A 24,703-nucleotide genomic window follows, 5' to 3' on the forward strand; every position below is an offset into this window, starting at 1 on the left:
ATAATAAATTTATTAACCCCTATCCTGCCCCCCTACACCGCCGCCACTGTAATAAAATGATTAACCCCTATCCTGCCCCCCCCTACACCGCCGCAACTCTAATAAAATTATTAACCCCTAAACCTAAGTCTAACACTAACCCTAACACCCCCCAAACTTAAATATTAATTAAATACATCTAAATAATATTTATCTTATTAACTAAATGAATCCTATTTAAAACTAAATACTTACCTTTAAAATAAACCCTAATATAGCTACAATATAAATAATAATTATATTGTAGCTATCTTAGGATTTATTTTTATTTTACAGGCAACTTTCAATTTATTTTAACTAGGTACAATAGCTATTAAATAGTTATTAACTATTTAATAGCTACCTAGCTAAAATAAAGAGAAATTTACCTGTAAAATAAAAACTAACCTAAGTTACAATTTCACCTAACAATACACTATACTTTAATAAATTATTCCTATTTAAAACTAAATAGTTACCTGTAAAATAAACCCTAAGATAGCTACAATATAATTAATAATTACATTGTAGCTATTTTAGGATTTATATTTATTTTACAGGTAACTTTGTATTTATTTTAGCTAGTTAGAATAGTTATTAAATAGTTATTAACTATTTAATAACTACCTAGCTAAAAGAAATACAAAATTACCTGTAAAATAAATCCTAACCTAAGTTACAATTAAACCTAACACTACACTATCATTAAATTAATTACCTACAAATAACTACAATTAAATACAATTCAATAAACTAACTAAAGTACAAAAAATAAAAAAAGCTAAGTTACAAAAAATAAAAAAAATAAGTTACAAACATTTAAAAAATATTACAACAATTTTAAGCTACTTACACCTAATCTAAGCCCCCTAATAAAATAACAAAGCCCCCCAAAATAAAAAAAAAATCACTACCCTATTCTACATTAAAAAGTAAACAGCTCTTTTGAATTACCAGCCCTTAAAAGGGCCTTTTGCGGGGCATGCCCCAAATAAAACAGCTCTTTTGCCTGTAAAAGAAAAATACAACCCCCCCAACATTAAAACCCACCACCCACATACCCCTAATCTAACCCAAACCCCCCTTAAATAAACCTAACACTACCCCCCTGAAGATCATCCTACCTTGAGTAGTCTTCACTCAGCCGAGCACCGATGGAACTGAAGAGGAGATCCGGAGCGGCAGAAGTCATTCCCAAGGGGCGCTGAAGAAATCTTCCATCCAATGAAGTCATCATCCAGGCGGCGCTGAAGAGGTCTTCGATCCGATAGAAGTCATCATCCAGGCGGCGTCTTCAATCTTCATCCATCCGGAGCGGAGCTGAGCCATCTTCAGAAGAGCCTACGCGGATCCATCCTCTTCTTCCCGACGACTAACGACGAATGACGGTACCTTTAAGTGACGTCATCCAAGATGGCGTCCCTCGAATTCCGATTGGCTGATAGGATTCTATCAGCCAATCGGAATTAAGGTAGAAAAATCTGATTGGCTGATTGAATCAGCAAATCAGATTCAAGTTCAATCCGATTGGCTGATTGGTTCAGCCAATCAGATTTTTCTACCTTAATTCCTATTGGCTGATAGAATCCTAAGAAGATTCTATCTTCAGCGCCCCTTGGGAATGACTTCTGCCGCTCCGGATCTCCTCTTCAGTTCCATCGCTGCTCGGCTGAGTGAAGATGACTCAAGGTAGGATGATCTTCAGGGGGGTAGTGTTAAGTTTATTTAAGGGGGGTTTGGGTTAGATTAGGGGTGTGTGGGTGGTGGGTTTTAATGTTGGGGGGGTTGTATTTTTCTTTTACAGGCAAAAGAGCTGTTTTATTTGGGGCATGCCCCGCAAAAGGCCCTTTTAAGGGCTGGTAAGGCAAAAGAGCTGTTTATTAATGTAGAATAGGCTAGGGATTTTTTTTATTTTGGGGGGCTTTGTTATTTTATTAGGGGGCTTAGATTAGGTGTAAGTAGCTTAAAATTGGTGTAATATTTTTTAAATGTTTGTAACTTATTTTTTTTATTTTTTGTAACTTAGCTTTTTTAATTTTTTGTACTTTAGTTAGTTTATTGAATTGTATTTAATTGTAGTTATTTGTAGGTAATTAATTTAATTAATTTAATGATAGTGTAGTGTTAGGTTTAATTGTAACTTAGGTTAGGATTTATTTTACAGGTAATTTTGTATTTCTTTTAGCTAGGTAGTTATTAAATAGTTAATAACTATTTAATAACTATTCTAAGTAGCTAAAATAAATACAAAGTTACCTGTAAAATAAATATAAATCCTAAAATAGCTACAATGTAATTATTAATTACATTGTAGCTATCTTAGGGTTTATTTTACAGGTAAGTATTTAGTTTTAAATAGGAATAATTTATTAAAGTATAGTGTAGTGTTAGGTGTAATTGTAACTTAGGTTAGTTTTTATTTTACAGGTAAATTTCTCTTTATTTTAGCTAGGTAGCTATTAAATAGTTAATAACTATTTAATAGCTATTGTACCTAGTTAAAATAAATTGCCTGTAAAATAAAAATAAATCCTAAGATAGCTACAATATAATTATTATTTATATTGTAGCTATATTAGGGTTTATTTTAAAGGTAAGTATTTAGTTTTAAATAGGATTCATTTATTCAATAAGATAAATATTATTTAGATGTATTTAATTAATATTTAAGTTAGGGGGGTGTTAGGGTTAGTGTTAGACTTAGGTTTAGGGGGGGGCAGGATAGGGGTTAATAATTTTATTAGAGTTGCGGCGGTGTAGGGGGGGCAGGATAGGAGTTAATACATTTATTATAGGTGGCGACGGTGTGGGGGGGGCAGATTAGGGGTTAATAAGTTTAATATAGGTTGCGGCGGGGTCCGGGTGCGGCGGTTTAGGGGTTAAACTATTTATTTAGTTGCGGCAGGGTCCGGGATCTGCAGGATAGGGGTTAATAAATTTATTCTAGGTGGCGGTGGTATGGGGGGGCAGGATAGGGGTTAGTAGGTATAATGTAGGTGGCGGCGCTGTCTGGGAGTGGCGGTTTAGGGGTTAATACATTTATAAGAGTTGCGGCGGGTTCTAGGAGCGGCGGTTTAGGGGTTAGTAACTTTATTTAGTTATGGGGGGCTCTAGGGGTGCCGGTATAGGGGGTAGAACAGTGTAGTTAGTGTGAGTGCTTAGTGACAGGGGTATCAATAAAGCTGTGAAAAAGCCGAAGAGCAGCGAGATCGGATGAGTGATAACTCTCACAGTCCGCTGCTCATCGCCCCGTACTTGGTGCGCGGCTTTTTGACAGCTTTATTGATAACTTAGGCGAACATATTCAGGTCCGCGGCGGCGATGGTAGGCGAGCTTAGGCGGGCGTATTGGACCGGGGAAGGCAGGTAAAGTAGACGGCTTCATAACTACCCCCCTATATCTATTAGTGCAACAAGTTTGGGGCAAAACTTTGCAACAAATTTGGAGAAATAATATTGTCCCCTTGCTTTGTAATGGGAGACAAAGTTGTAACATAATCCATAAGCAGTAATGTATTTTTCATTTTTATCCCTATATCTACTAGTGCACCAAATGTAGAGCAATAATATTGGTTGATTTAGAAAGTGTATACAATTTTAATATAAAGTTTCTAATTTACTTTTATTATGTAATATACTTCATTCTCTTGCAGCATCGAATATAAGCTTTGTTTCTGTGTTTTCAGACTCCCATTGATTTCTATAGCATCCGTGGCCTCAATGGTGGCGCTTTGAAAACTAGGTACACTGCGTCGGAATAGACGCGAGCGTACCTGTTAAATGTTTGATAAATTAAGAAAAGGTTCAAATAGAGTCGAATGTGAATTCGAAACATCTGTAATGACGCAAGCATTGATCTGCGTCAGATTAAGATCGCGGGAGCGTATATTTCGTCACACCTTTCAACATTCATTCTTGATGCTTTGATAACTACGACGGATCAATCTTGCTACAAATACAAAGCGGGATTCAAGCGTATTTTCAGTTGACGCTTTGATAAATATCCCCCCCAGAAATCAACCTCCCAGAGGAGGGTGATATCGATTTTTATAGCTGAAATAGCTGGTTCAGCTCATTGACCCCCCATAGTTAACATTTTAAAAGCTAACGGTTGGTCTTTGTGTATAGAGAAAGAGATAACATGCTCTTTCTGCAGGCTTAATCCATTTAAATGGGCCTATATTTAAGAATACAACCAGCTAGTATTTCAAACAAAAAAATATACCTGAATAAACAATTTCTCATACATTTAATACTCTGCAGCAGGTATACAAGTAATTGAGTACACATTAAGGGAAAACAAGTTTTACAGTACGGTGTCTTTTTAAGGAATATATAGCTAACATCCCCTATATTTAAATGCATTTTCAATTTCAAACAGATATATTGGTCTCATTGAATGTAGACCTTTGTGAACGTTTTTCAAAACTAATTCTCATGTCTTGTCACATCAAATATTTATTTTTGTCCCTGAGAATTGCAGATTTGTTTGTAGCTGTGGTAATAGGCCAACCATTTGCTGATCTTTTTTTATTGTGCAAATCCTTTGAAGAGCCGTGGTTTAGTGTTTAGAGGTTTTCCCTTTGTACATAGTAACTGGAATGCTGTTTATAAATAGTACACCTGAAGACAGTAATTGGCACGCTATGTACTCTTTAATTATAACGTCTAACCTTCATATGGGCTCTTAACAAGTTTTATGTGTGTGTATTAATAGGGAATACCAATTCTAATGTAACATATTCCATGTTAAATCAATTTTTTATCCATTTTCCTCTGTAAAACTATTACAATTTTACAACAAAAAAATCAAAATACAAATAGAATAAAAACTTATTGTTGATTTAAGGGTTACATTTTTTGCTTGTTGACAAAAAGGCTGAAAACCAAGTTTCTTTAGATCCCTTGATGTAATTCCCCTAATTGTAATTTTACCATTTGTAAATGTAGCTTTAATTCATTGCCATTTGTCCTAAATTAATTGCAAATGATTGTTTCTGTTTCCCTTTTGTAGGATGGATTATTGATACATGTTTATACCGGCAAGTGCATAGAGGCAATAAGCAGTGAAATGGGCACAAGTTTGTATCTACGGACATGCAATAACCAAAGAAATCAAATCTGGAAAATCCTACACCAGTATTAAGTTAATCAATGGAAATGTGATCATTACCAAGCCTTCAATTGCAGATTGACCAGATTCTCATAGAGAAACAAATTCTTGCTGCAGTTAGGTTGCTATGGGGTAAGAGCTAGAACAAATAGCTTACGTGTGTATTTTATGTTAATTTGCACTGCTCTTCTGTTGGATAGACTTCTGTGGTGAAATGATTGGAATTTATACATTCAGAATTTGGAATACCTCAATATTTTTCATCTGCCTAAAAGAGGAATTTCTGACTAGGAAATCCTCACGTTTCAGTGCTTCATTTGGCACTCTTGTCCAAGCATATTGCCTGCTGATATATCCAGAGACCATTTCCATTTGCAATTAATCTCATCATCCATTGTGTATTGTGTATTTATTTTGTTTCTTGTCAAAAGGTCAACAAACAGCCAAATTAATTATGTCATCTGCAACCTCTCTTAATATAATATCTTGTAAGACAACTGGAACACTGTTACATTGGTGATTACTTTCTCCCCTTTAATGTGTTCTCCATTATTCATTTTACTTGCTGGGATATATTAACCCCATGCGCATATTGACATAGGTACTGCATCACACAGTACTTTGCCCAGCATATTGTGTTGATGGAGAACCAACGTCCAACATTGTGGTGCATTCTGGACTCTACACTGCTGAAAAAGAAGTGATCTTGGAAGGGGCTCCCCTACACTACAGAAAAAAATGAATAAATATAAAATAAATAAGTAAAATGTATTGCTAGCTGCCAGTAACAAAGATTGTGGGGAGTAGTGGGTGGGTTGGAAAGCTGTTAGGGAGGGATCAGGGAGATGGGTGTAGGGTTTCCTACACTGCAAAAATATATATATATTTAAAAAAATAATAATAAAATCACTAAACTGAATACTGAAAGACTGTCTGCCAGTACCTAAAATGATGGTGACCAGTGGGGAGGGGAGAGAGTGTTTGGGAAGGATCAGGTAGGGATCAGTGAGTGGGAGAGGAATCCTTACACTAGAGCAAATATTAACCTTACAAGCTATCTTATTAACCCCTTTACTGCCAGGAATTTCAGAAGTGTGATGCGTGGCTGCAATTAGGGATCTTCAGATAAAAAAAAATATTCAGATTGTTTATATAATTTTAAGCACTATTAAAAATGCATACATGTTTTATAAAAGTGCTAACATACTTGCTCAGTATGATGTTGGTTTGTACTTCCTTGTTTGTGTTTCACAACTAACCCATCAAAACATGGCCTAATCACTAAGTTCCTTTGAACTTATATATTTAAAGGGTCACTAAAGTGAAAATTAAACTTTCATGATTCAGATAGGACATACAATTAAAAAAAATAATAATAATACTTTTCAATTTACTTTCATTACCTATTTGTTTAGTCTTTTTTATATGCACATTTTGAGGCACCAGTGTATACGTATATGAGTCTGCAATTGGCTGACTGTCACATGTTACAAGGGGCAGGGAAATAGAAGCAATCTTTTAAATTTCTTAGAAAAAAAATCTATAGATAATTTTAAATTCAGAGTAGGTGCTTTTTACACTGTGCATCTGTTGATTATGCTATTATACAGCATTTAAGACAGTTACCCAAAAGGAATACTAGCATACCATGCATTTTAAAATAATGATCCAGATTCCCATTTAGCTAGTCATCTTTTTATATGTGTTATAGTCGTCTAGTAAAATGTTTTCAAGCTGTTAGCCATCACAATCAGTACATTAAGCAGCATTACATGTCAATGGACAGCATTAAAACATAAGATACTTAAAAGGACATTACATCTCTAGCTTTTGTATAAAATCATATTTGCGTGGTATTAGTTTAGATGTGTAAAATTACACTAGGAGCCCTAGGAAAAAAACTGTTTCAAGAGAGATGTGTTGATAAAAAATAAGGTAGCAATGATTTGTATGTGGATTGGAACATAGGACTGTTTTGGTGCCTAATGTTAAAGGGACATTATAAAATTGTGCTTTTCCATTCCAAAAAGCAAAATTTGTAACCTGGGTTTTCAAAATGCGTCAAACTGCATTTGCAAAGTCCACACTTCGGCCCATATTTATCAAGCTCCGTACGGAGCTTGAAGGGCCGTGTTTCTGGCGAGTCTTCAGACTCGCCAGAAACACAAGTTATGAAGCAGCGGTCTAAAGACTGCTGCTCCATAACCCTGTCCGCCTGCTCTGAGCAGGCGGACAGGAATCGCCGGAAATCAACCCGATCGAATACGATCGGGTGGATTGACACCTCCCTGCTGATTGTCCGCGAGTCAGCAGGGGGCGGCGTTGCACCAGCAGCTCTTGTGAGCTGCTGGTGCAATGTTAAATGCAGAGAACGTATTGCTCTCCGCATTTAGCGAGGTCTCGCGGACCTGATCCACAGTGTGGGATCAGGTCCGCAAGACCTTTGATAAATTGGGGCCTTTGTTTGTTAGCCTTCTAGTGAGTGTGGGACAAACACATATATCGTACACATTTTGACTTTTTTTAAATTAAAAAACAAAACAAAAAACAACAAAATAAATATTTTTAGACTGTAAAATAGAATTGAAATGTATTTTTCAAAAATATGTATAATTCTTGTACTTTGATGTCTTAGAGTGTTTAATTTATTTATTGACCATTTCAATACTGAATGGGGAAAAAAACAGATTACTTATTATTATGTACATTCTGTAATCAGTGGAGCTAAAACAAGGCACTGAAATGTTCGTTATATAGAATTGCATGACTAAATTATTACTTGGGTTTATTACATTTAGATTCAGAATACATTAAGAAATACTTTATTACAAACTATATAAATGTAAAACATAATTTATGCTTACCAGATACATTTCTTTCCTTCCTGGCAGGGAGAGTCCACGACTTTGTTCCTTACTGTTGGGAAATACAACACCTGGCGACCACGAGGAGGCAAAGACACCCCAACCAAAGGCTTAAATATCCCTCCCACTTCCCCTATTCCCCAGTTATTCTGCCGAGGGAACAAGGAAAAGTAGGAGAAACATCAGGGTATAAAGTGCCAGAAGAAATAATATAAAAAGGGGGCTGCCCAACAAAAAATAAATTACGGGTGGGGTCGTGGACTCTCCCTGCCAGGAAAGAAAGGAATTTATCTGGCAAGCATAAATTATGTTTTCCTTCCATAAGGTAGGGAGAGTCCACGACTTCATTCCTTACTGTTGGGAAAACTATACCCAAGCTCCAGAGGACACTGAAGGAATAACGTGAGGGAACTAAAAGAGGCGGACCTTATTCTGAGGATACCACAGCGTGCAAAACTTTTCTCCCGAAAGCTGCTTCAGCCGAAGCAAAAACATCAAACTTGTAAAATTTAGAAAAAGTGTGTAAGGAAGACCAGGTAACCACCTTACAAATCTGATCCATAGAGGTTTCGTTCTTAAAAGCCCAGGAGGAAGCCACAGTTATCCTCTCAGGAGGCTGTCTCCCCGCTGTCTCATAAGCTAAGCGGATGACACTGCTCAACCAGAAAGATAGGGAAGTCGTAGTAGCTTTCTGCCCCTTACGCTTCCCTATATAGATGACAAACAAAGAGGAAGATTGTCTGAATGCCTTAGTAGCCTGAAGATAGAACTTCAAGGCACGAACCACATCTAGATTGTGAAGCAAACGTTCCTTCGCTGAAGAAGGATTAGGACACAAGGAAAGAACAACAATTTCTTGATTAATGTTACGATCTGACACGACCTTAGGGAGGAACTCTAATTTAGTGCGTAAAATCGCCTTATCAGCATGGGAAACCAGATAAGGAGGGTCACATTGCAAAGCAGAAATCTCAGAAACTCTGCGGGCAGAGGCAATAGCCAACAAAAAAAGAACCTTCCAAGATAACAATTTAATGTCACAGTATGCATAGGCTCAAACGAAGCCTGCTTCAAAACACTAACAACAAGAGTCAGGTTCCAAGGCAGAGCACCAGGTCTAAACACAGGTCAGTCAGAGCCTTAACAAAGGACTGCACATCCAGAAACTAAGCCAATCTCTTGGGCAGTAACACCCACAGGGCCGATATCTGTCCCTTCAAGAAACTAGCAGATAGACCCTTCTCCAGTCCATCATGGAGAAAAGATAAAAATCTGGCAACCTTAACCTTATGCCAGGAAAAAACATGCTCTTCACACCAGTACAAATAAGTCCTCCACACTTTATGGTAGATACTGGCTTACGAGCTTGAACCAGAGTGTCGATAACACTCTCAAAAAACCCTCTCTTGGCTAAGACTAAGCGTTCAATCTCCATGCAGTCAGCCTCAGAGAATCTAGATTTTGATGAATGAAGGGACCCTGTATCAGCAGATCTCTGCGACAAGGTAACCTCCACTGAGGAGATGAGGACATCCCCACCAGATCCGCAAACCACATCCTTTGCGGCCACGACGGAGCAATCAGAATCACTGATGCTCGCTCCTGCTTGATGCGAGCCACCACATGGGAGAAGCGGTAATGGAGGAAAAATATATATGAGTCTGAACCTCCATGGTACTGATAGGGCATCTATCAGTTCTGCCTGGGGATCCCTCGACCCGTACCTGGGTCACTTGGTATTGAGGCAGATTGCCATGAGAACTTTCTCAGGCGTCCCCCACTCGCTGCATATCTCTGCAAACACCTTGGGTGGAGAGACCATTCCCCTGGGTGAAAGGTTTGCCTGCAGAGAAGTCCGCTTCCCAGTTGTCTACACCCAGAATGTGGATCGCTGACAGCGTACATCTGTGAGTCTCCGCCCACTCTAGTATCTGAGATACTTCTCTCATCGCCAAGGAACTTATTGTTCCCCCTGATGGTTGATGTAGGCAACCAAGGTTATATTGTCTGATTGAAATCTGATAAACTGGGATGAACCCAGAAGGGGCCAAGCCTTCAAGGCATTGAAGATTGCCTGGAGTTCCAATATATTGATCGGAAGGGAGGACTCCTCCTGAGTCCACAGCCCTTGTGCCTTCTTGGCACCCCAAACGGCTCCCCAGTCGGAAAGGTTTGCGTTCGTAGTCACAATCTCCCAGTATGGTCTCAAGAAGCATGTGCCTTGGGACAGATGATCTGGACAGTGCCACCAATAGAGCGAGTCCCTTAACAGGTTGTCCAGCACAATCTGTTGAGACAGATCTGAATGGTCGCCGTTCTATTGTCTCAGCATGCATAGTTGTAAGGGTCTGAGATGGAATCTGGCATACACCATGAGTCCAATCAACTCCATATGGGCCACTGAGGGTCTCGATGAGAAGGACCCCCAGAACTTTCATAAATATGCTTGGAGCAGTGGCTAGGCCAAATGGAAGAGCTATGAACTGGAAGTGCTGGTCAGAAAAGCAAACCTCATGACTGAAAATGCTCCCTGTGTATCGGAAAGTAAAGGTATGTATCCTTCAGGTCTATGGTGGTCATAAACTGTCCTTCCTGAACCAGAGGAAGGATAAACCGTATTGTCTCCATCTTGAAAGAGGGAACACTCAGAAACTTGTTTAGGCACTTTAAGTCCAGAATTGGACAAAAAGTTCCCTCCTTTTTTGGAACCATGAAAAGGTTTGAATAAAACCCCAAACCCCTTTCTGCTGTAGGTACCGGGACAATTACTCCTAGAGAGGAGAGATCTCATACGCAACCTAAAAAGGCAGTCCTCTTCTCTGGTCTTGTAGAAAGTCTGGAGAATAGGAATCTGCCCCTGGGTGGATGAGATTTGAATCCTATCCGGTATCCCTGAGATACAACCTCCAGGACCCAAGGATCCTGTACATCCTGAAACCAAGCATCTGAAAAGAGAGACAGTCTGCCCCTACTCGATCCGATCCAGGATCGGGGGCCGCCCCTTTATGCCGATTTGTTCTCAGCAGGCTTCTTGGTCTGTCAGAACGAAAGGAACGAAAATGAGACGATTGCCGTCCCTTAGGCCTATTTCTTATCCTACGGTAGGAGGGCACCCTTTCCTTCCGGTACCCGTAGAAATAATGGAGTCCAGCCCTGGACCGAATAAAATCTTCCCCTGAAAGGAAGAGAAAGGAGTCTGGATTTAGAAATCATATCCGCAGACCAAGACTTCAACCAGAGAGCACGGCGGGCTAGGACTGCAAAGCCAGAAGCCTTTGCATTTCGACAAATAATCTGCATATTCGCGTCACAGATTAAGGAGTTAGCAATTCTCAGAACTTTAATTCTCTCCTTAATATCCTCGAGGGGAGTTTCCACCTCAGACAGAGTGTCGCACCAGTAGGTAGCTACTCCAGAAACTGTGGCTACAGCTGCCGCCGGTTGAAATAAAATCCCTGTATGTTGAAACATCTTCCTCAGAAAATTTTCCCTTTTCTTATCCATAGGCTCTCTAAAAGAAGAACTATCCCTCAGGGGAATAGTAGTACGCTTAGCCAGTGTAGAAACAGCGCCATCCACCTTAGGAATGGAGTCCACAGAAGGACAGACAAAAAATAATCGCTTTTATTAATAAAAATGGCACCTTTATAATCCCAATGGCTGGGGCACTCACCACCTCCTAGACCCAGACAGCTAACAGTGAAAACACTCTCCTTAGGAGTGATGCCCGCAGTAGGATCGTAAGAAAAAGAGAAGATCGCACCCGGTCACATGGTGCGTAGGACAGGACTTCCCCTGCTATGAAAAAGGCGCTAAGCTTCCTATTGTGATGAAAGGCAAAGAATGACTGGGGGATAGGGGAAGTGGGAGGGATATTTAAGCCTTTGGATGGGGTGTCTTTGCCTCCTACTGGTGGCCAGGTGTTGTATCTCCCAACAGTAAGGAATGAAGTTGTGGACTCTCCCTGTTTTATGGAAGGAAATATATATTGCAGACTGAGAAACAATGTTGGTGTAATACTAATAGAGCTAAAGCACTATCGGCTAGATTTGGAGTTTTGTCGGTAACGACCCGAAAAACTAACGCCGGCTTTTTTCTGGCCGCAGCATAAAAATAACTCTGGTATTGAGAGTCCACATAAAGGCTGCGTTAGGCTCCAAAAAAGGAGCGTAGAGCATTTTTAACGCAGCTTCAACTCTCGATACCAGAGTTGCTTATGCAAGCGGCCAGCCTCAAAAACGTGCTCGTGCACGATTCTCCCATAGGAAACAATGGGGCTGTTTGAGTTGAAAAAAAAACTAACACCTGCAAAAAAGCAACGTTAAGCTCCTAACGCAGCTCCATTGTTTGCTATGGGGAAACACTTCCTACGTCTGCACCTAACACTTTAACATGTACCCCGAGTCTAAACACCCCTAACCTTACACTTATTAACCCCTAATCTGCCGCCCCCGCTATCGCTGACCCCTGCATATTATTATTAACCCCTAATCTGCCGCTCCGTAAACCGCCGCTATTTACATTATCCTTATGTACCCCTAATCTGCTGCCCTAACATCGCCGACCCCTATATTATATTTATTAACCCCTAATCTGCCCCCCACAACGTCGCCTCCACCTGCCTACACTTATTAACCCCTAATCTGCCGACCGCAAAGCGCCGCCACCTACGTTATCCTTATGTACCCCTAATCTGCTGCCCCTAACACCGCCGACCCCTATATTATATTTATTAACCCCTAATCTGCCCCCTCAACGTCGCCTCCACCTGCCTACACTTATTAACCGCTAATCTGCCGACCGGACCTGAGCGCTACTATAATAAAGTTATTAACCCCTAATCCGCCTCACTAACCCTATAATAAATAGTATTAACCCCTAATCTGCCCTCCCTAACATCGCCGACACCTAACTTCAATTATTAACCCCTAATCTGCTGACCGGAGCTCATCGCTATTCTAATAAATGTATTAACCCCTAAAGCTAAGTCTAACCCTAACACCCCCCTAAGTTAAATATAATTTTAATCTAACAAAATTAATTAACTCTTATTAAATAAATTATTCCTATTTAAAGCTAAATACTTATGTAAAATAAACCCTAATATAGCTACAATATAAATTATAATTATATTATAGCTATTTTAGGATTAATATTTATTTTACAGGTAACTTTGTATTTATTTTAACCAGGTACAATAGCTATTAAATAGTTAAGAACTATTTAATAGCTAAAATAGTTAAAATAATTACAAATTTACCTGTAAAAGAAATCCTAACCCAAGTTACAATTAAACCTAACACTATACTATCAATAAATTAATTAAATAAACTACCTACAATTAACCTAACACTACACTATCAATAAATTAATTAAATACAATTCCTACAAATAAATACAATTAAGAAAACTTGCTAAAGTACAAAAAATAAAAAAGAACTAAGTTACAAAAAATAAAAAAATATTTACAAACATAAGAAAAATATTACAACAATTTTAAACTAATTACACCTACTCTAAGCCCCCTAATAAAATAACAAAGCCCCCCAAAATAAAAAAATGCCCTACCCTATTCTAAATAACTAAAGTTCAAAGCTCTTTTACCTTACCAGCCCTGAACAGGGCCCTTTGCGGGGCATGCCCCAAGAAGTTCAGCTCTTTTGCCTGTAAAAAAAAACATACAATACCCAAGCCCCCCAACATTACAACCCACCACCCACATACCCCTAATCTAACCCAAACCCCCCTTAAATAAACCTAACACTAAGCCCCTGAAGATCTTCCTACCTTGTCTTCACCTCACCGGGTTCAACGATCTGTCCAGAAGAGCTCCTCCGATGTCCTGATCCAAGCCCAAGCGGGGGGCTGAAGAGGTCCATGATCCGGCTGAAGTCTTCATCCAAGCGGGAGCTGAAGAGGTCCATGATCCGGATGAAGTCTTCTATCAACGGCATCTTCAATCTTCTTTCTTCCGGATCCATCTTGCAGACCTCCGACGCGGAACATCCTGCTGGCCCGACGGACTAACGACGAATGACGGTTCCTTTAAGGGACGTCATCCAAGATGGCGTCCCTCGAATTCCGATTGGCTGATAGGATTCTATCAGCCAATCGGAATTAAGGTAGGAAAATTCTGATTGGCTGATGGAATCAGCCAATCAGATTCAAGTTCAATCCGATTGGCTGATTCAATCAGCCAATCAGATTGAGCTCGCAATCTATTGGCTGTTCCGATCAGCCAATAGAATGCGAGCTCAATCTGATTGGCTGATTGGATCAGCCAATCGGATTGAACTTGATTTTGATTGGCTGATTCCATCAGCCAATCAGAATATTCCTACCTTAATTCAGATTGGCTGATAGAATCCTATCAGCCAATCGGAATTCAAGGGACGCCATCTTGGATGACGTCCCTTAAAGGAACCGTCATTCGTCGTTAGTCCGTCGGGCCAGCAGGATGTTCTGCGTCGGAGGTCTGCAAGATGGATCCGGAAGAAAGAAGATTGAAGATGCCGTTGATAGAAGACTTCATCCGGATCATGGACCTCTTCAGCTCCCGCTTGGATGAAGACTTCAGCCGGATCATGGACCTCTTCAGCCCCCCGCTTGGGCTTGGATCAGGACATCGGAGGAGCTCTTCTGGACAGATCGTTGAACCCGGTGAGGTGAAGACAAGGTAGGAAGATCTTCAGGGGGGGCTTAGTGTTAGGTTTATTTAAGGGGGGTTTGGGTTAGATTAGGGGTATGTGGGTGGTGGGTTGTAATGTTGGGGGGCTTGGGTATTGTATTTTTTTTTTACAGGCAAAAGAGCTGAACTTCTTGGGGCATGCCCCGCAAAGGGCCCTGTTCAGGGCTGGTAAGGTAAAAGAGCTTTGAACTTTAGTTATTTAGAATAGGGTAGGGCATTTTTTTATTTTGGGGGGCTTTGTTATTTTATTAGGGGGCTTAGAGTAGGTGTAATTAGTTTAAAATTGTTGTAATATTTTTCTTATGTTTGTAAATATTTTTTTATTTTTTGTAACTTAGTTCTTTTTTATTTTTTGTACTTTAGCAAGTTTATTTAATTGTATTTATTTGTAGGAATTGTATTTAAATTATTTATTGATAGTGTAGTGTTAGGTTAATTGTAGGTAATTATAGGTAGTTTATTTAATTAATTTATTGATAGTATAGTGTTAGGTTTAATTGTAACTTAGGTTAGGATTTCTTTTACAGGTAAATTTGAAATTATTTTAACTATTTTAGCTATTAAATAGTTCTTAACTATTTAATAGCTATTGTACCTGGTTAAAATAAATACAAAGTTACCTGTAAAATAAATATTAATCCTAAAATAGCTATAATATAATTATAATTTATATTGTAGCTATATTAGGGTTTATTTTACAGGTAAGTATTTAGCTTTAAATAGGAATAATTTATTTAATAAGAGTTAATTTATTTTGTTAGATTTAAATTATATTTAACTTAGGGGGGTGTTAGTGTTAGGGTTAGACTTAGCTTTAGGGGTTAATACATTTATTAGAATAGCGGTGAGCTCCGGTCGGCAGATTAGGGGTTAATAATTGAAGTTAAGTGTCGGCGATGTTAGGGAGGGCAGATTAGGGGTTAATACTATTTATTATAGGGTTAGTGAGGCGGATTAGGGGTTAATAACTTTATTATAGTAGCGCTCAGGTCCGGTCGGCAGATTAGGGGTTAATAAGTGTAGGCAGGTGGAGGCGACGTTGAGGGGGGCAGATTAGGGGTTAATAAATATAATATAGGGGTCGGCGGTGTTAGGGGCAGCAGATTAGGGGTCCATAAGGATAACGTAGGTGGCGGCGCTTTGCGGTCGGCAGATTAGGGGTTAATAAGTGTAGGTAGGTGGAGGCGACGTTGTGGGGGGCAGGTTAGGGGTTAATAAATATAACACAGGGGTCGGCGGTGTTAGGGGCAGCAGATTAGGGGTACATAAGGATAACGTAGGTGGCGGTCGGCAGATTAGGGGTTAAAAAAAAATATTCGAGTGTCGGCGATGTGGGGGGACCTCGGTTTAGGGGTGCATAGGTAGTTTATGGGTGTTAGTGTACTTTAGAGCACAGTAGTTAAGAGCTTTATAAACCGGCGTTAGCCCAGAAAGCTCTTAACTACTGACTTTTTTCCTGCGGCTGGAGTTTTGTCGTTAGATGTCTAACGCTCACTACAGAAACGACTCTAAATACCGGAGTTAGAAAGATCCCATTGAAAAGATAGGATACGCAATTGACGTAAGGGGATCTGCGGTATGGAAAAGTCGCGGATGAAAAGTGAGCGTTAGACCCTATTTTGAGTGACTCCAAATACCCGCGGTAGCCTAAAACCAGCGTTAGGAGCCTCTAACGCTGGTTTTCACGGCTAACGCCAAACTCCAAATCTAGGTCTATGTAAATAGTATTTATTTATTATACAAGTAGATTTAAAACATAAGTACTGCAAATTAAACCTGACATATGTTTGATGTTAAATACTGTTGTGTCAATACATTTTCCCTGTTTTAAACAAAGATGTACCTGTTAATATCGTATTAAACTATTGGACGTATTTCATATATTCAATAAAGGTGGTCATGGATATTTTTATAGGTTTGATACCTTTTGCACGTTCCCTTTTCAACTTAAACAAACAGCATTTTAAGAAGCTCTGTAAATGTCTTCAAATATGGGATTTGCTTAAAAAAGTAAAATTAAACTTCAAAGTTTAAAAAACAAATGTCAAAAATGGTACAAAAATTGTAAAATTGCAAAGATTAACAGTATGATTTGCCCCAATTAATTAAATATACAGATATGTCAATACAAACTTGTGAATTGATCCTCACTGCCCTTGTTGTGAATTTATCTAAGTAAGAAAAAAAAGTTACATAAAGCTTACAAAAAACACCCAACTATTTTAAAATATGAAACCCAATTTTTTTCTGATTCACATAGAATATGCAAATTTACAAAACTTTCCAATTTACTTCTATTATCAAATGTATTTGTTCTCTTGATAGCTTTTGTTGAAAAGCAGGGACATGTGCTTAAAAGCAGGCACATTTCTAGAGCACTATATGGCAGCAGTGTTGCAAGAATGTTATCCATTTGCAAGAGCACTAAATGGCAGCACTATTTCCTGCCATGTAGTGTTCTAGATGCCTACCTAGGTACCTCTTCAACCCAAAGTATCATGGGAACAAAGCAAATGTTATAATAGAAATAAATTTGATTTTTTTTTAAATGGTTTGCTCTGTCTGAATCACAAAAGAACATTTTGGGTTTCATATCCCTTTTAAAAAATACTTTACTTTTTTTTTCAAAAGAATGTGGAGCATAAGGGGTAGATTTATGAAACTCCGGGCGGACATGATTCACTATAGCGAATCATGTCCGCCCTGCATCGCTAAATGCCTACAGCACATTGCACAAGCATTTCTGAAGAAATGCTTGTGCAATACCGCCCCCTGCACATTCACGGCCAATCGGCCGCTAGCAGGGGGTGTCAATCATCCTGATCGTAACTGATCAGGATGAGTGCAGTCCGCCACCTCAGAGGTGGAGGATGAGTTAAGGAGCCACAGTCTTGTGACCGCTGCTTCTTAACTTATGTTTCTGGTGAGCCGGAAACATTGGCCGTAGCAAGCAGCATTCGCTGCTTTATAAATCTCCCTCTTATACTCCAGAAATCAAATTAAGCATAACAGCATTGTAGGTTGCTGTAGAAAAAAAAGATTTAAGAGCTATGTGCAGGTATAATATACATAATTTCTCTTAGAATTCGTATTGATTACATTTTACCTTTATTACCTGAGGAAAAAGTTATATATAGGGCTCGGTAATATTCCGGTTATTGGATCAATTTGTGATTTGACAAAAGTACAAGACAAAAAGTTAAAAGGCATTTGACAACCTCTCAAAATACTGTGAACATGAAAGTCAAACCTAATCGGTCATGGTTCAGACACAGTATACAATTTAAATGTATACAATTTTACTTCAATATAAAATGTACTTGGTTCTCTTGGTATCCTTTGTTGAAAAGCATAAATATGCTTAGGAGCAGCAATGCATTACTGAGAGGTAGCTGGTGATCAGTTGCTACATCCATATAGCTCTTGTCATTGGATGACCATCACCAAATTAATTTAGCTTGGTCCCAATAGAACATTACTACTCTAACAGGCGCATTTATCAAGCTCCGTACAGAGCTTGAAGGGCCGTGTTGCTGGCGAGTCTGCTCTGAGCAGGCGGACAGGAATCGCCGGAAATCAACCCGATCGAATACGATCGGGTTGATTGACACCTCCCTGCTGGCGGACGATTGGCCGCGAGTCAGCAGGGGGCGGCGTTGCACCAGCAGCTCTTGTGAGCTGCTGGTGCAATGTTAAATGCGGAGAGCGTATTGCTCTCCGCATTTAGCGAGGTCTTGCGGACCTGATCCGCAGTGTCGGATCAGGTCCACAAGCCCTTTGATAAATGGGACTGTAGGAGCATTTTTGCACTTTTACATCCCTTTTAAAAGTTAAAGTGATAGTAACTTCTAGCATTTGTGAAACGCTAGGATTTACCAGTGCAAGAAATAAAGGGGACTTTTCAGTCATGACATATAAAATACTTCATGCTGAAAGTTCCTTTATTTGTCTGCAGCATTTGCTGCTCTGAGAGCCTAATGCTATTTTTCAGTGAGGTGATCTTAGCCAATAGCATGCTAGCTACCCGGCATAATAGCTGCTTGGCTGCACGGTTATTGGCTAAGAGGTGAACACGTTACCTTATTGATTAAATAGCGTTCTGCCGTGGGCGGCCTGGGGTGCTTAGCGCAGCATACACTACAGGCAAATAAAGGAACTCCCCTTTATGTGTTCCACTGATAAATCCTAGCGTTTCGCAAATCCTAGCGTTTCACTTTAATGGAAAAGCCTTCAATATAAGTTGTATCACATTGATATTTTCATGCATATATAAAGTATCAAATGTGCAGCATTCAAGTAAAGATATTTTCCTTTTGTTAAAAACATGCTATTTGTAACCATATTCTTTATTTTTAAAAGGCATTTCTATTTTATAGAAATGTTTTACTAGTTGTTTTATGTTATAAAAAAAGTAAATTACATTGGGTATAATGTGCTTGTACTAGTTTAAACACAATGGGACACCTGCTTTATTGTTTATTATTGAACTGTATTATTTTATATCAATATCAATAATCAGTGAACTATAGTGAAAAGACGCTACAACAAAAGAAACAGACTGGAAGAATTTGAATAACACCATTTATTGATCTTTGTACTTACATTATTGTTACAATTTGTAAATCTTTTCTGTTTCTTCATGTTTTATGTTTACGTTATAAGCATTTCAAAATCAATAAAAATGAATTCAGCAAAAAAATGTAATTCAAACCATTTAATAAATTATTAAAGTGATAGTCTACTACATCATTTTTATTGTTTAAAAAGATAGACAATCTTTTTTTTTTTTTAGTTTCAAATAACTTGATTTGAATATCAAATGATTACACAGACAATCTCTTTTCTTTCATGTAATTAGCAAGAGTCCATGAGCTAGTGACGTATGGGATATACATTCCTACCAGGAGGGGCAAAGTTTCCCAAACCTCAAAATGCCTATAAATACACCCCTCACCACACCCACAAATCAGTTTTACAAACTTTGCCTCCCATGGAGGTGGTGAAGTAAGTTTGTGCTAGATTCTACGTTGATATGCGCTTCGCAGCAGGCTGGAGCCCGGTTTTCCTCTCAGCGTGCAGTGAATGTCAGAGGGATGTGAGGAGAGTATTGCCTATTTGAATTCAATGGTCTCCTTCTACGGGATCTATTTCATAGGTTCTCTGTTATCGGTCGTAGAGATTCATCTCTTACCTCCCTTTTCAGATCGACGATATACTCTTATATACCATTACCTCTACTGATTCTCGTTTCAGTACTGGTTTGGCTTTCTACTACATGTAGATGAGTGTCCTGGGGTAAGTAAGTCTTATTTTCTGTGACACTCTAAGCTATGGTTGGGCACTTTTATATAAAGTTCTAAATATATGTGTTTAAACATTTATTTGACTTGATTCAGGATGTTCAATATTCCTTATTTCAGACAGTCAGTTTCATTATTGGGATAATGCATTTGAATTAAACATTTTTTCTTACCTTAAAAATTTACTTTTTTTCCTGTGGGCTGTTAGGCTCGCGGGGGCTGAAAATGCTTCATTTTATTGCGTCATTCTTGGCGCGGACTTTTTTGGCGCAAAAATTTTCTTTGTCATTTCCGGCGTCATACTTGTCGCCGGAAGTTGCGTCATGTTTTTGACGTTTTCGCGCCAAAAATGTCGGCGTCACCAGATGTGGCATCATTTTTGGCGCCAAAAGCATTTAGGCGCCAAATAATGTGGGCGTCTTTTTTGGCGCTAAAAAATATGGGCGTCATTATTGTCTCCACATTATTTAAGTCTAGTTGTTTAATTTTCTTCTGGTTGCTAGAAGCTTGTTCATTGGCATTTTTTCCCATTCCTGAAACTGTCATTTAAGGAATTTGATAAATTTTGCTTTATATGTTGTTTTTTCTATTACATATTGCAAGATGTCTCAGATTGGCTCTGAATCAGAAGCTACTTCTGGAAAATCGCTGCCTGATGCTGGATCTACCAAAGTTAAGTGTATTTGCTGTAAACTTGTGGTAACTGTCCCTCCGGCTGTTGTTTGTGATGAATGTCATGATAAACTTGCTAATGCAGATAATATTTCCTTTAGTAATATTCCATTACCTGTTGCTGTTCCATCAACATCTAATACTCAGGGTGTTCCTGTTAATATAAGAGATTTTGTTTCTAAATCTATTAGGAATGCTCTGTCTGTTATTCCTCCTTCCAGTAAACGTAAAAGGTCTTTTAAAACTTCTCATTTTCCAGATGAATTTTTAAATGAACATCATCATTCTGATTCTGTTTCTGATGATGATTTGTCTGGTTCAGAGGATTCTGTTTCAGAGATTGACACTAATAAATCTTCATATTTATTTAAAATGGAATTTATTCGTTCTTTACTTAAAGAAGTCTTAATTGCATTAGAAATAGAGGAATCTGGTCCTCTTAATACTAAATCTAAATGTTTAAATACAGTTTTTAAACCTGGTCCAGAGAATCTAAGCAAATCAGAATAGAGGGCGCCACATGGTGCAGATCATAAGGTAAATCAGATGTAAATACAGAAATAGTAGAAGAATCCTACTCACAAAGTGTAAAGCACGGATGTGCAATACCAGCAGTCCGGAACCACACGTTGTCCGGTGGACCAGTAGGTAAAAGAGGAAACCTCGTCTCGCCAGGGAGAGTCCAGAGAAACCACAGAGGAGTTCTGTATAGTGATGGTGAGTCCCACAAGTCCAGAGGCCTGGGGAGAGAGTCCACAGCTCCAAATAAAAGGATGAGTCCCAAATTTGGGAAGTGATAAAAGGCAGCTAAAAGAGGGTTGATAATCTAATTTTAAAATTTTTTATTAAAATGATAAAAACAACAGCAACGCGTTTCTCAGTGTTACACACTGTTTCATCAAGCTATATACAAACACACTCTAAGCTGCCATATTTATACCATAACAGACCAATCAGGCTGCAAGAAAAATTTCACTCCCCCAACAGGTCATACCAAAATACATAGGGATAATAGATTGGAAAACAAAAATAAATATATCTCAATATAATACATAAAAAGTATATCTAATATATGAATGCAGTGCTTTCTCCAATATCAGCAAATCTATAATTATAAGATTTTTTTAAAAAAGGTGAGGAAAACCCAGGAATTGCAGCAAAAGACAAGATTAAATTAACCTGTGGCACACTAATAATGGTACCTTCCTATTCATTGGAATGCAAACTAACATTGATAGTGTTGGTGTATTACTTATTTAAAGTTAATTTCATGATATTAAAATTCAGGATATTAGCTCCTGATAATGTGATGAAATAACAGGGGGGAAATCAATTTTATTTAAATATTTATTCAAATTAATGTTTTGTTAGTACTAGCATGTTGATATGATGTCAGGTGGTTGGATGAAGATTTTGGAGCCAGGGTTGGATGAAGATTTTGGAGCCAGGACTGATCGGTGAACCTGGTATGGTGAAGATAAGGTAGGAAGATGTTCAGGGGCTTAGTGTTAGGTTTATTTAAGGGGGGTTTGGGCTAGATTAGGGGTATGTGGGTGGTGGGTTGTAATGTTGGGGGGGGGTATTGTATGTGTTTTTTTTACAGGCAAAAGAGCTGAATTCTTTGGGGCATGCCCCGCAAAGGGCCCTGTTTAGGGCTGGTAAGGTAAAAGAGCTTTGAACTTTTGTAATTTAGAATAGGGTAGGGTATTTTTTTATTTTGGGGGTCTTTGTTATTTTATTAGGGGGCTTAGAGTAGGTGTAATTAGTTTAAAATTGTTGTAATCTTTTTCTAATGTATTTTTTGTACTTTAGTGTTAGCTTTAATTGTAGATAATTGTAGGTATTGTATTTAATTTATTTATTGATAGTGTAGTGTTAGGTTTAATTGTAACTTAGGTTAGGATTTATTTTACAGGTAATTTTGTAATTATTTTAACTATTTTAGCTATTAAATAGTTCTTAACTATTTAATAGCTATTGTACCTGGTTAAAATAAATACAAAGTTACCTGTAAAATAAATATTAATCCTAAAATAGCTATAATATAATTATAATTTATGTTGTAGCTATATTAGGGTTTATTTTACAGGTAAGTATTTAGCTTTAAATAGGAATAATTTATTTAATAAGAGTTAATTTATTTCGTTAGAATAAAATTATATTTAATTTAGGGGGGTGTTAGGGTTAGGGTTAAAATTAGCTTTAGGGGTTAAAAAATTTATTAGAGTAGCGGTGAGCTCCGATCGGCAGATTAGGGGTTAATAATTGAAGTTTGGTGTCGGCGATGTTATGGAGGGCAGATTAGGGGTTAATAATATTTATTATAGGGTTATTGAGGTGGGAGTGAGGCGGATTAGGGGTTAATAACTTTATTATAATAGCGGTGCGGTCTGCTCGGCAGATTAGGGGTTAATAAGTGTAGGCAGGTGGAGGCGACATTGAGGGGGGCAGATTAGGGGTTAATAAATATAATATAGGGGTCGGCAGTGTTAGGGGCAGCAGATTAGGGGTACATAGCTATAATGTAGCTGGCGGCGGCGTGCGGACGGCAGATTAGGGGTTAATAATAATATGCAGGGGTCAGCGATAGCGGGGGCGGCAGATTAGGGGTTAATAAATATAATATAGGGGTCGGCGGTGTTAGGGGCAGCAGATTAGGGGTACATAGGGATAACGTAGTTGGCGGCAGTGTACGGAGCAGAAGATTAGGGGTTAAAAAATTTTATAGAGTGGCGGCGATGTGGGGGGGCCTCGGTTTAGGGGTACATAGGTAGTTTATGGGTGTTAGTGTACTTTAGAGCACAGTAGTTAAGAGCTTTATGAACCGGCGTTAGCCCAGAAAGCTCTTAACTACTGACTTTTTTCTGCGGCTGGAGTTTTGTCGTTAGATTTCTAACGCTCACTTCAGAAACAACTCTAAATACCGGAGTTAGAAAGATCCCATTGAAAAGATAGGAAAACTGGAAAATGTCTAAGGTTCATTAAAGGGACATTCCAGCCAAAATCCATGTGGGTGCATTTCAGTTTTGAATTTATGCTTACCTGATAAATTACTTTCTCTTGTGGTGTATACAGTCCACGGATTCATCCTTTACTTGTGGGATATTCTCCTTCCCTACAGGAAGTGGCAAAGAGAGCACACAGCAGAGCTGTCCATATAGCTCCCCCTCTAGCTCCACCCCCCAGTCATTCGACCAAAGGTTAGGAAGAAAAAGGAGAAACCATAGGGTGCAGTGGTGACTGTAGTTTAAACTATTTTTTTTTTTTACCTGACTCAATTGCCAGGGCGGGCCATGGACTGGATACACCACATGAGAAAGTAATTTATCAGGTAAGCATAAATTCTGTTTTCTCTTGTAAGGTGTATCCAGTCCACAAATTCATCCTTTACTTGTGGGATACCAATACCAAAGCTTTAGGACACGGATGAAGGGAGGGAACAAGACAGGTACCTTAAACGGAACCACTGCTTGCAAAACATTTATCCCAAAAATAGCCTTCGAAGAAGCAAAAGTATCGAATTTGGAAAATTTGGAAAAAGTATGCAGTGAAGACCAAGTCGCTGCCTTACAAATCTGTTCAACAGAAGCCTCATTTTTAAAAGCCCATGTGGAAGCCACTGCTCTGGTAGAATGAGCAGTAACAGTTTCAGGAGGCTGCTGGCCAGCAGTCTCATAGGCCAAACGGATGATGCTTTTCAGCCAAAAGGAAAGAGAGGTAGCAGTCGCTTTCTGACCTCTCCTCTTACCAGAATAGATAACAAACAAGGAATATGTTTGTCTGAAATCCTTAGTTGCTTGTAAATAGAACTTTAAAGCACAAACTACATCAAGATTGTGTAACAGACGTTCCTTCTTCGAACGGTTAATATTCTTGTTAGAAACAACTTTAGGAAGAAAACCAGGTAAGGTGAATCACACTGCAAGGCAGATAATTCTGAGACTCTTCGAGCAGAAGAGATAGCTACCAAAAACAAAACTTTCCAAGATAACAACTTAATATCTATGGAATGTAAGGGTTCAAACGGAACCCCTTGAAGAACTGAAAGA

General features: G+C 38.6%; 1 protein-coding gene and 1 long non-coding RNA gene across 2 annotated transcripts in view; one reads left to right on the top strand and one right to left on the bottom strand.

Moving 5' to 3' along the window:
• The window catches only part of GALNT15 (polypeptide N-acetylgalactosaminyltransferase 15), a 119,517-nt gene extending 113,884 nt beyond the window's left edge, over positions 1-5,633 (top strand). The window contains exon 10 of the mRNA XM_053714206.1: positions 5,032-5,633. Within this exon, the coding sequence (XP_053570181.1) occupies positions 5,032-5,163 (132 nt within the window). The 3' untranslated portion in view covers positions 5,164-5,633. The remainder of the gene's footprint in view (positions 1-5,031) is intronic.
• The window catches only part of LOC128660388 (uncharacterized), a 111,773-nt gene that overhangs the window by 46,120 nt on the left and 40,950 nt on the right, over positions 1-24,703 (bottom strand). The gene's annotated exons all lie outside the window — the stretch shown is intronic.

The sequence above is a fragment of the Bombina bombina genome, chromosome 5 (genome assembly GCF_027579735.1).
Source record: "Bombina bombina isolate aBomBom1 chromosome 5, aBomBom1.pri, whole genome shotgun sequence".
Lineage (NCBI taxonomy): Eukaryota > Metazoa > Chordata > Amphibia > Anura > Bombinatoridae > Bombina > Bombina bombina.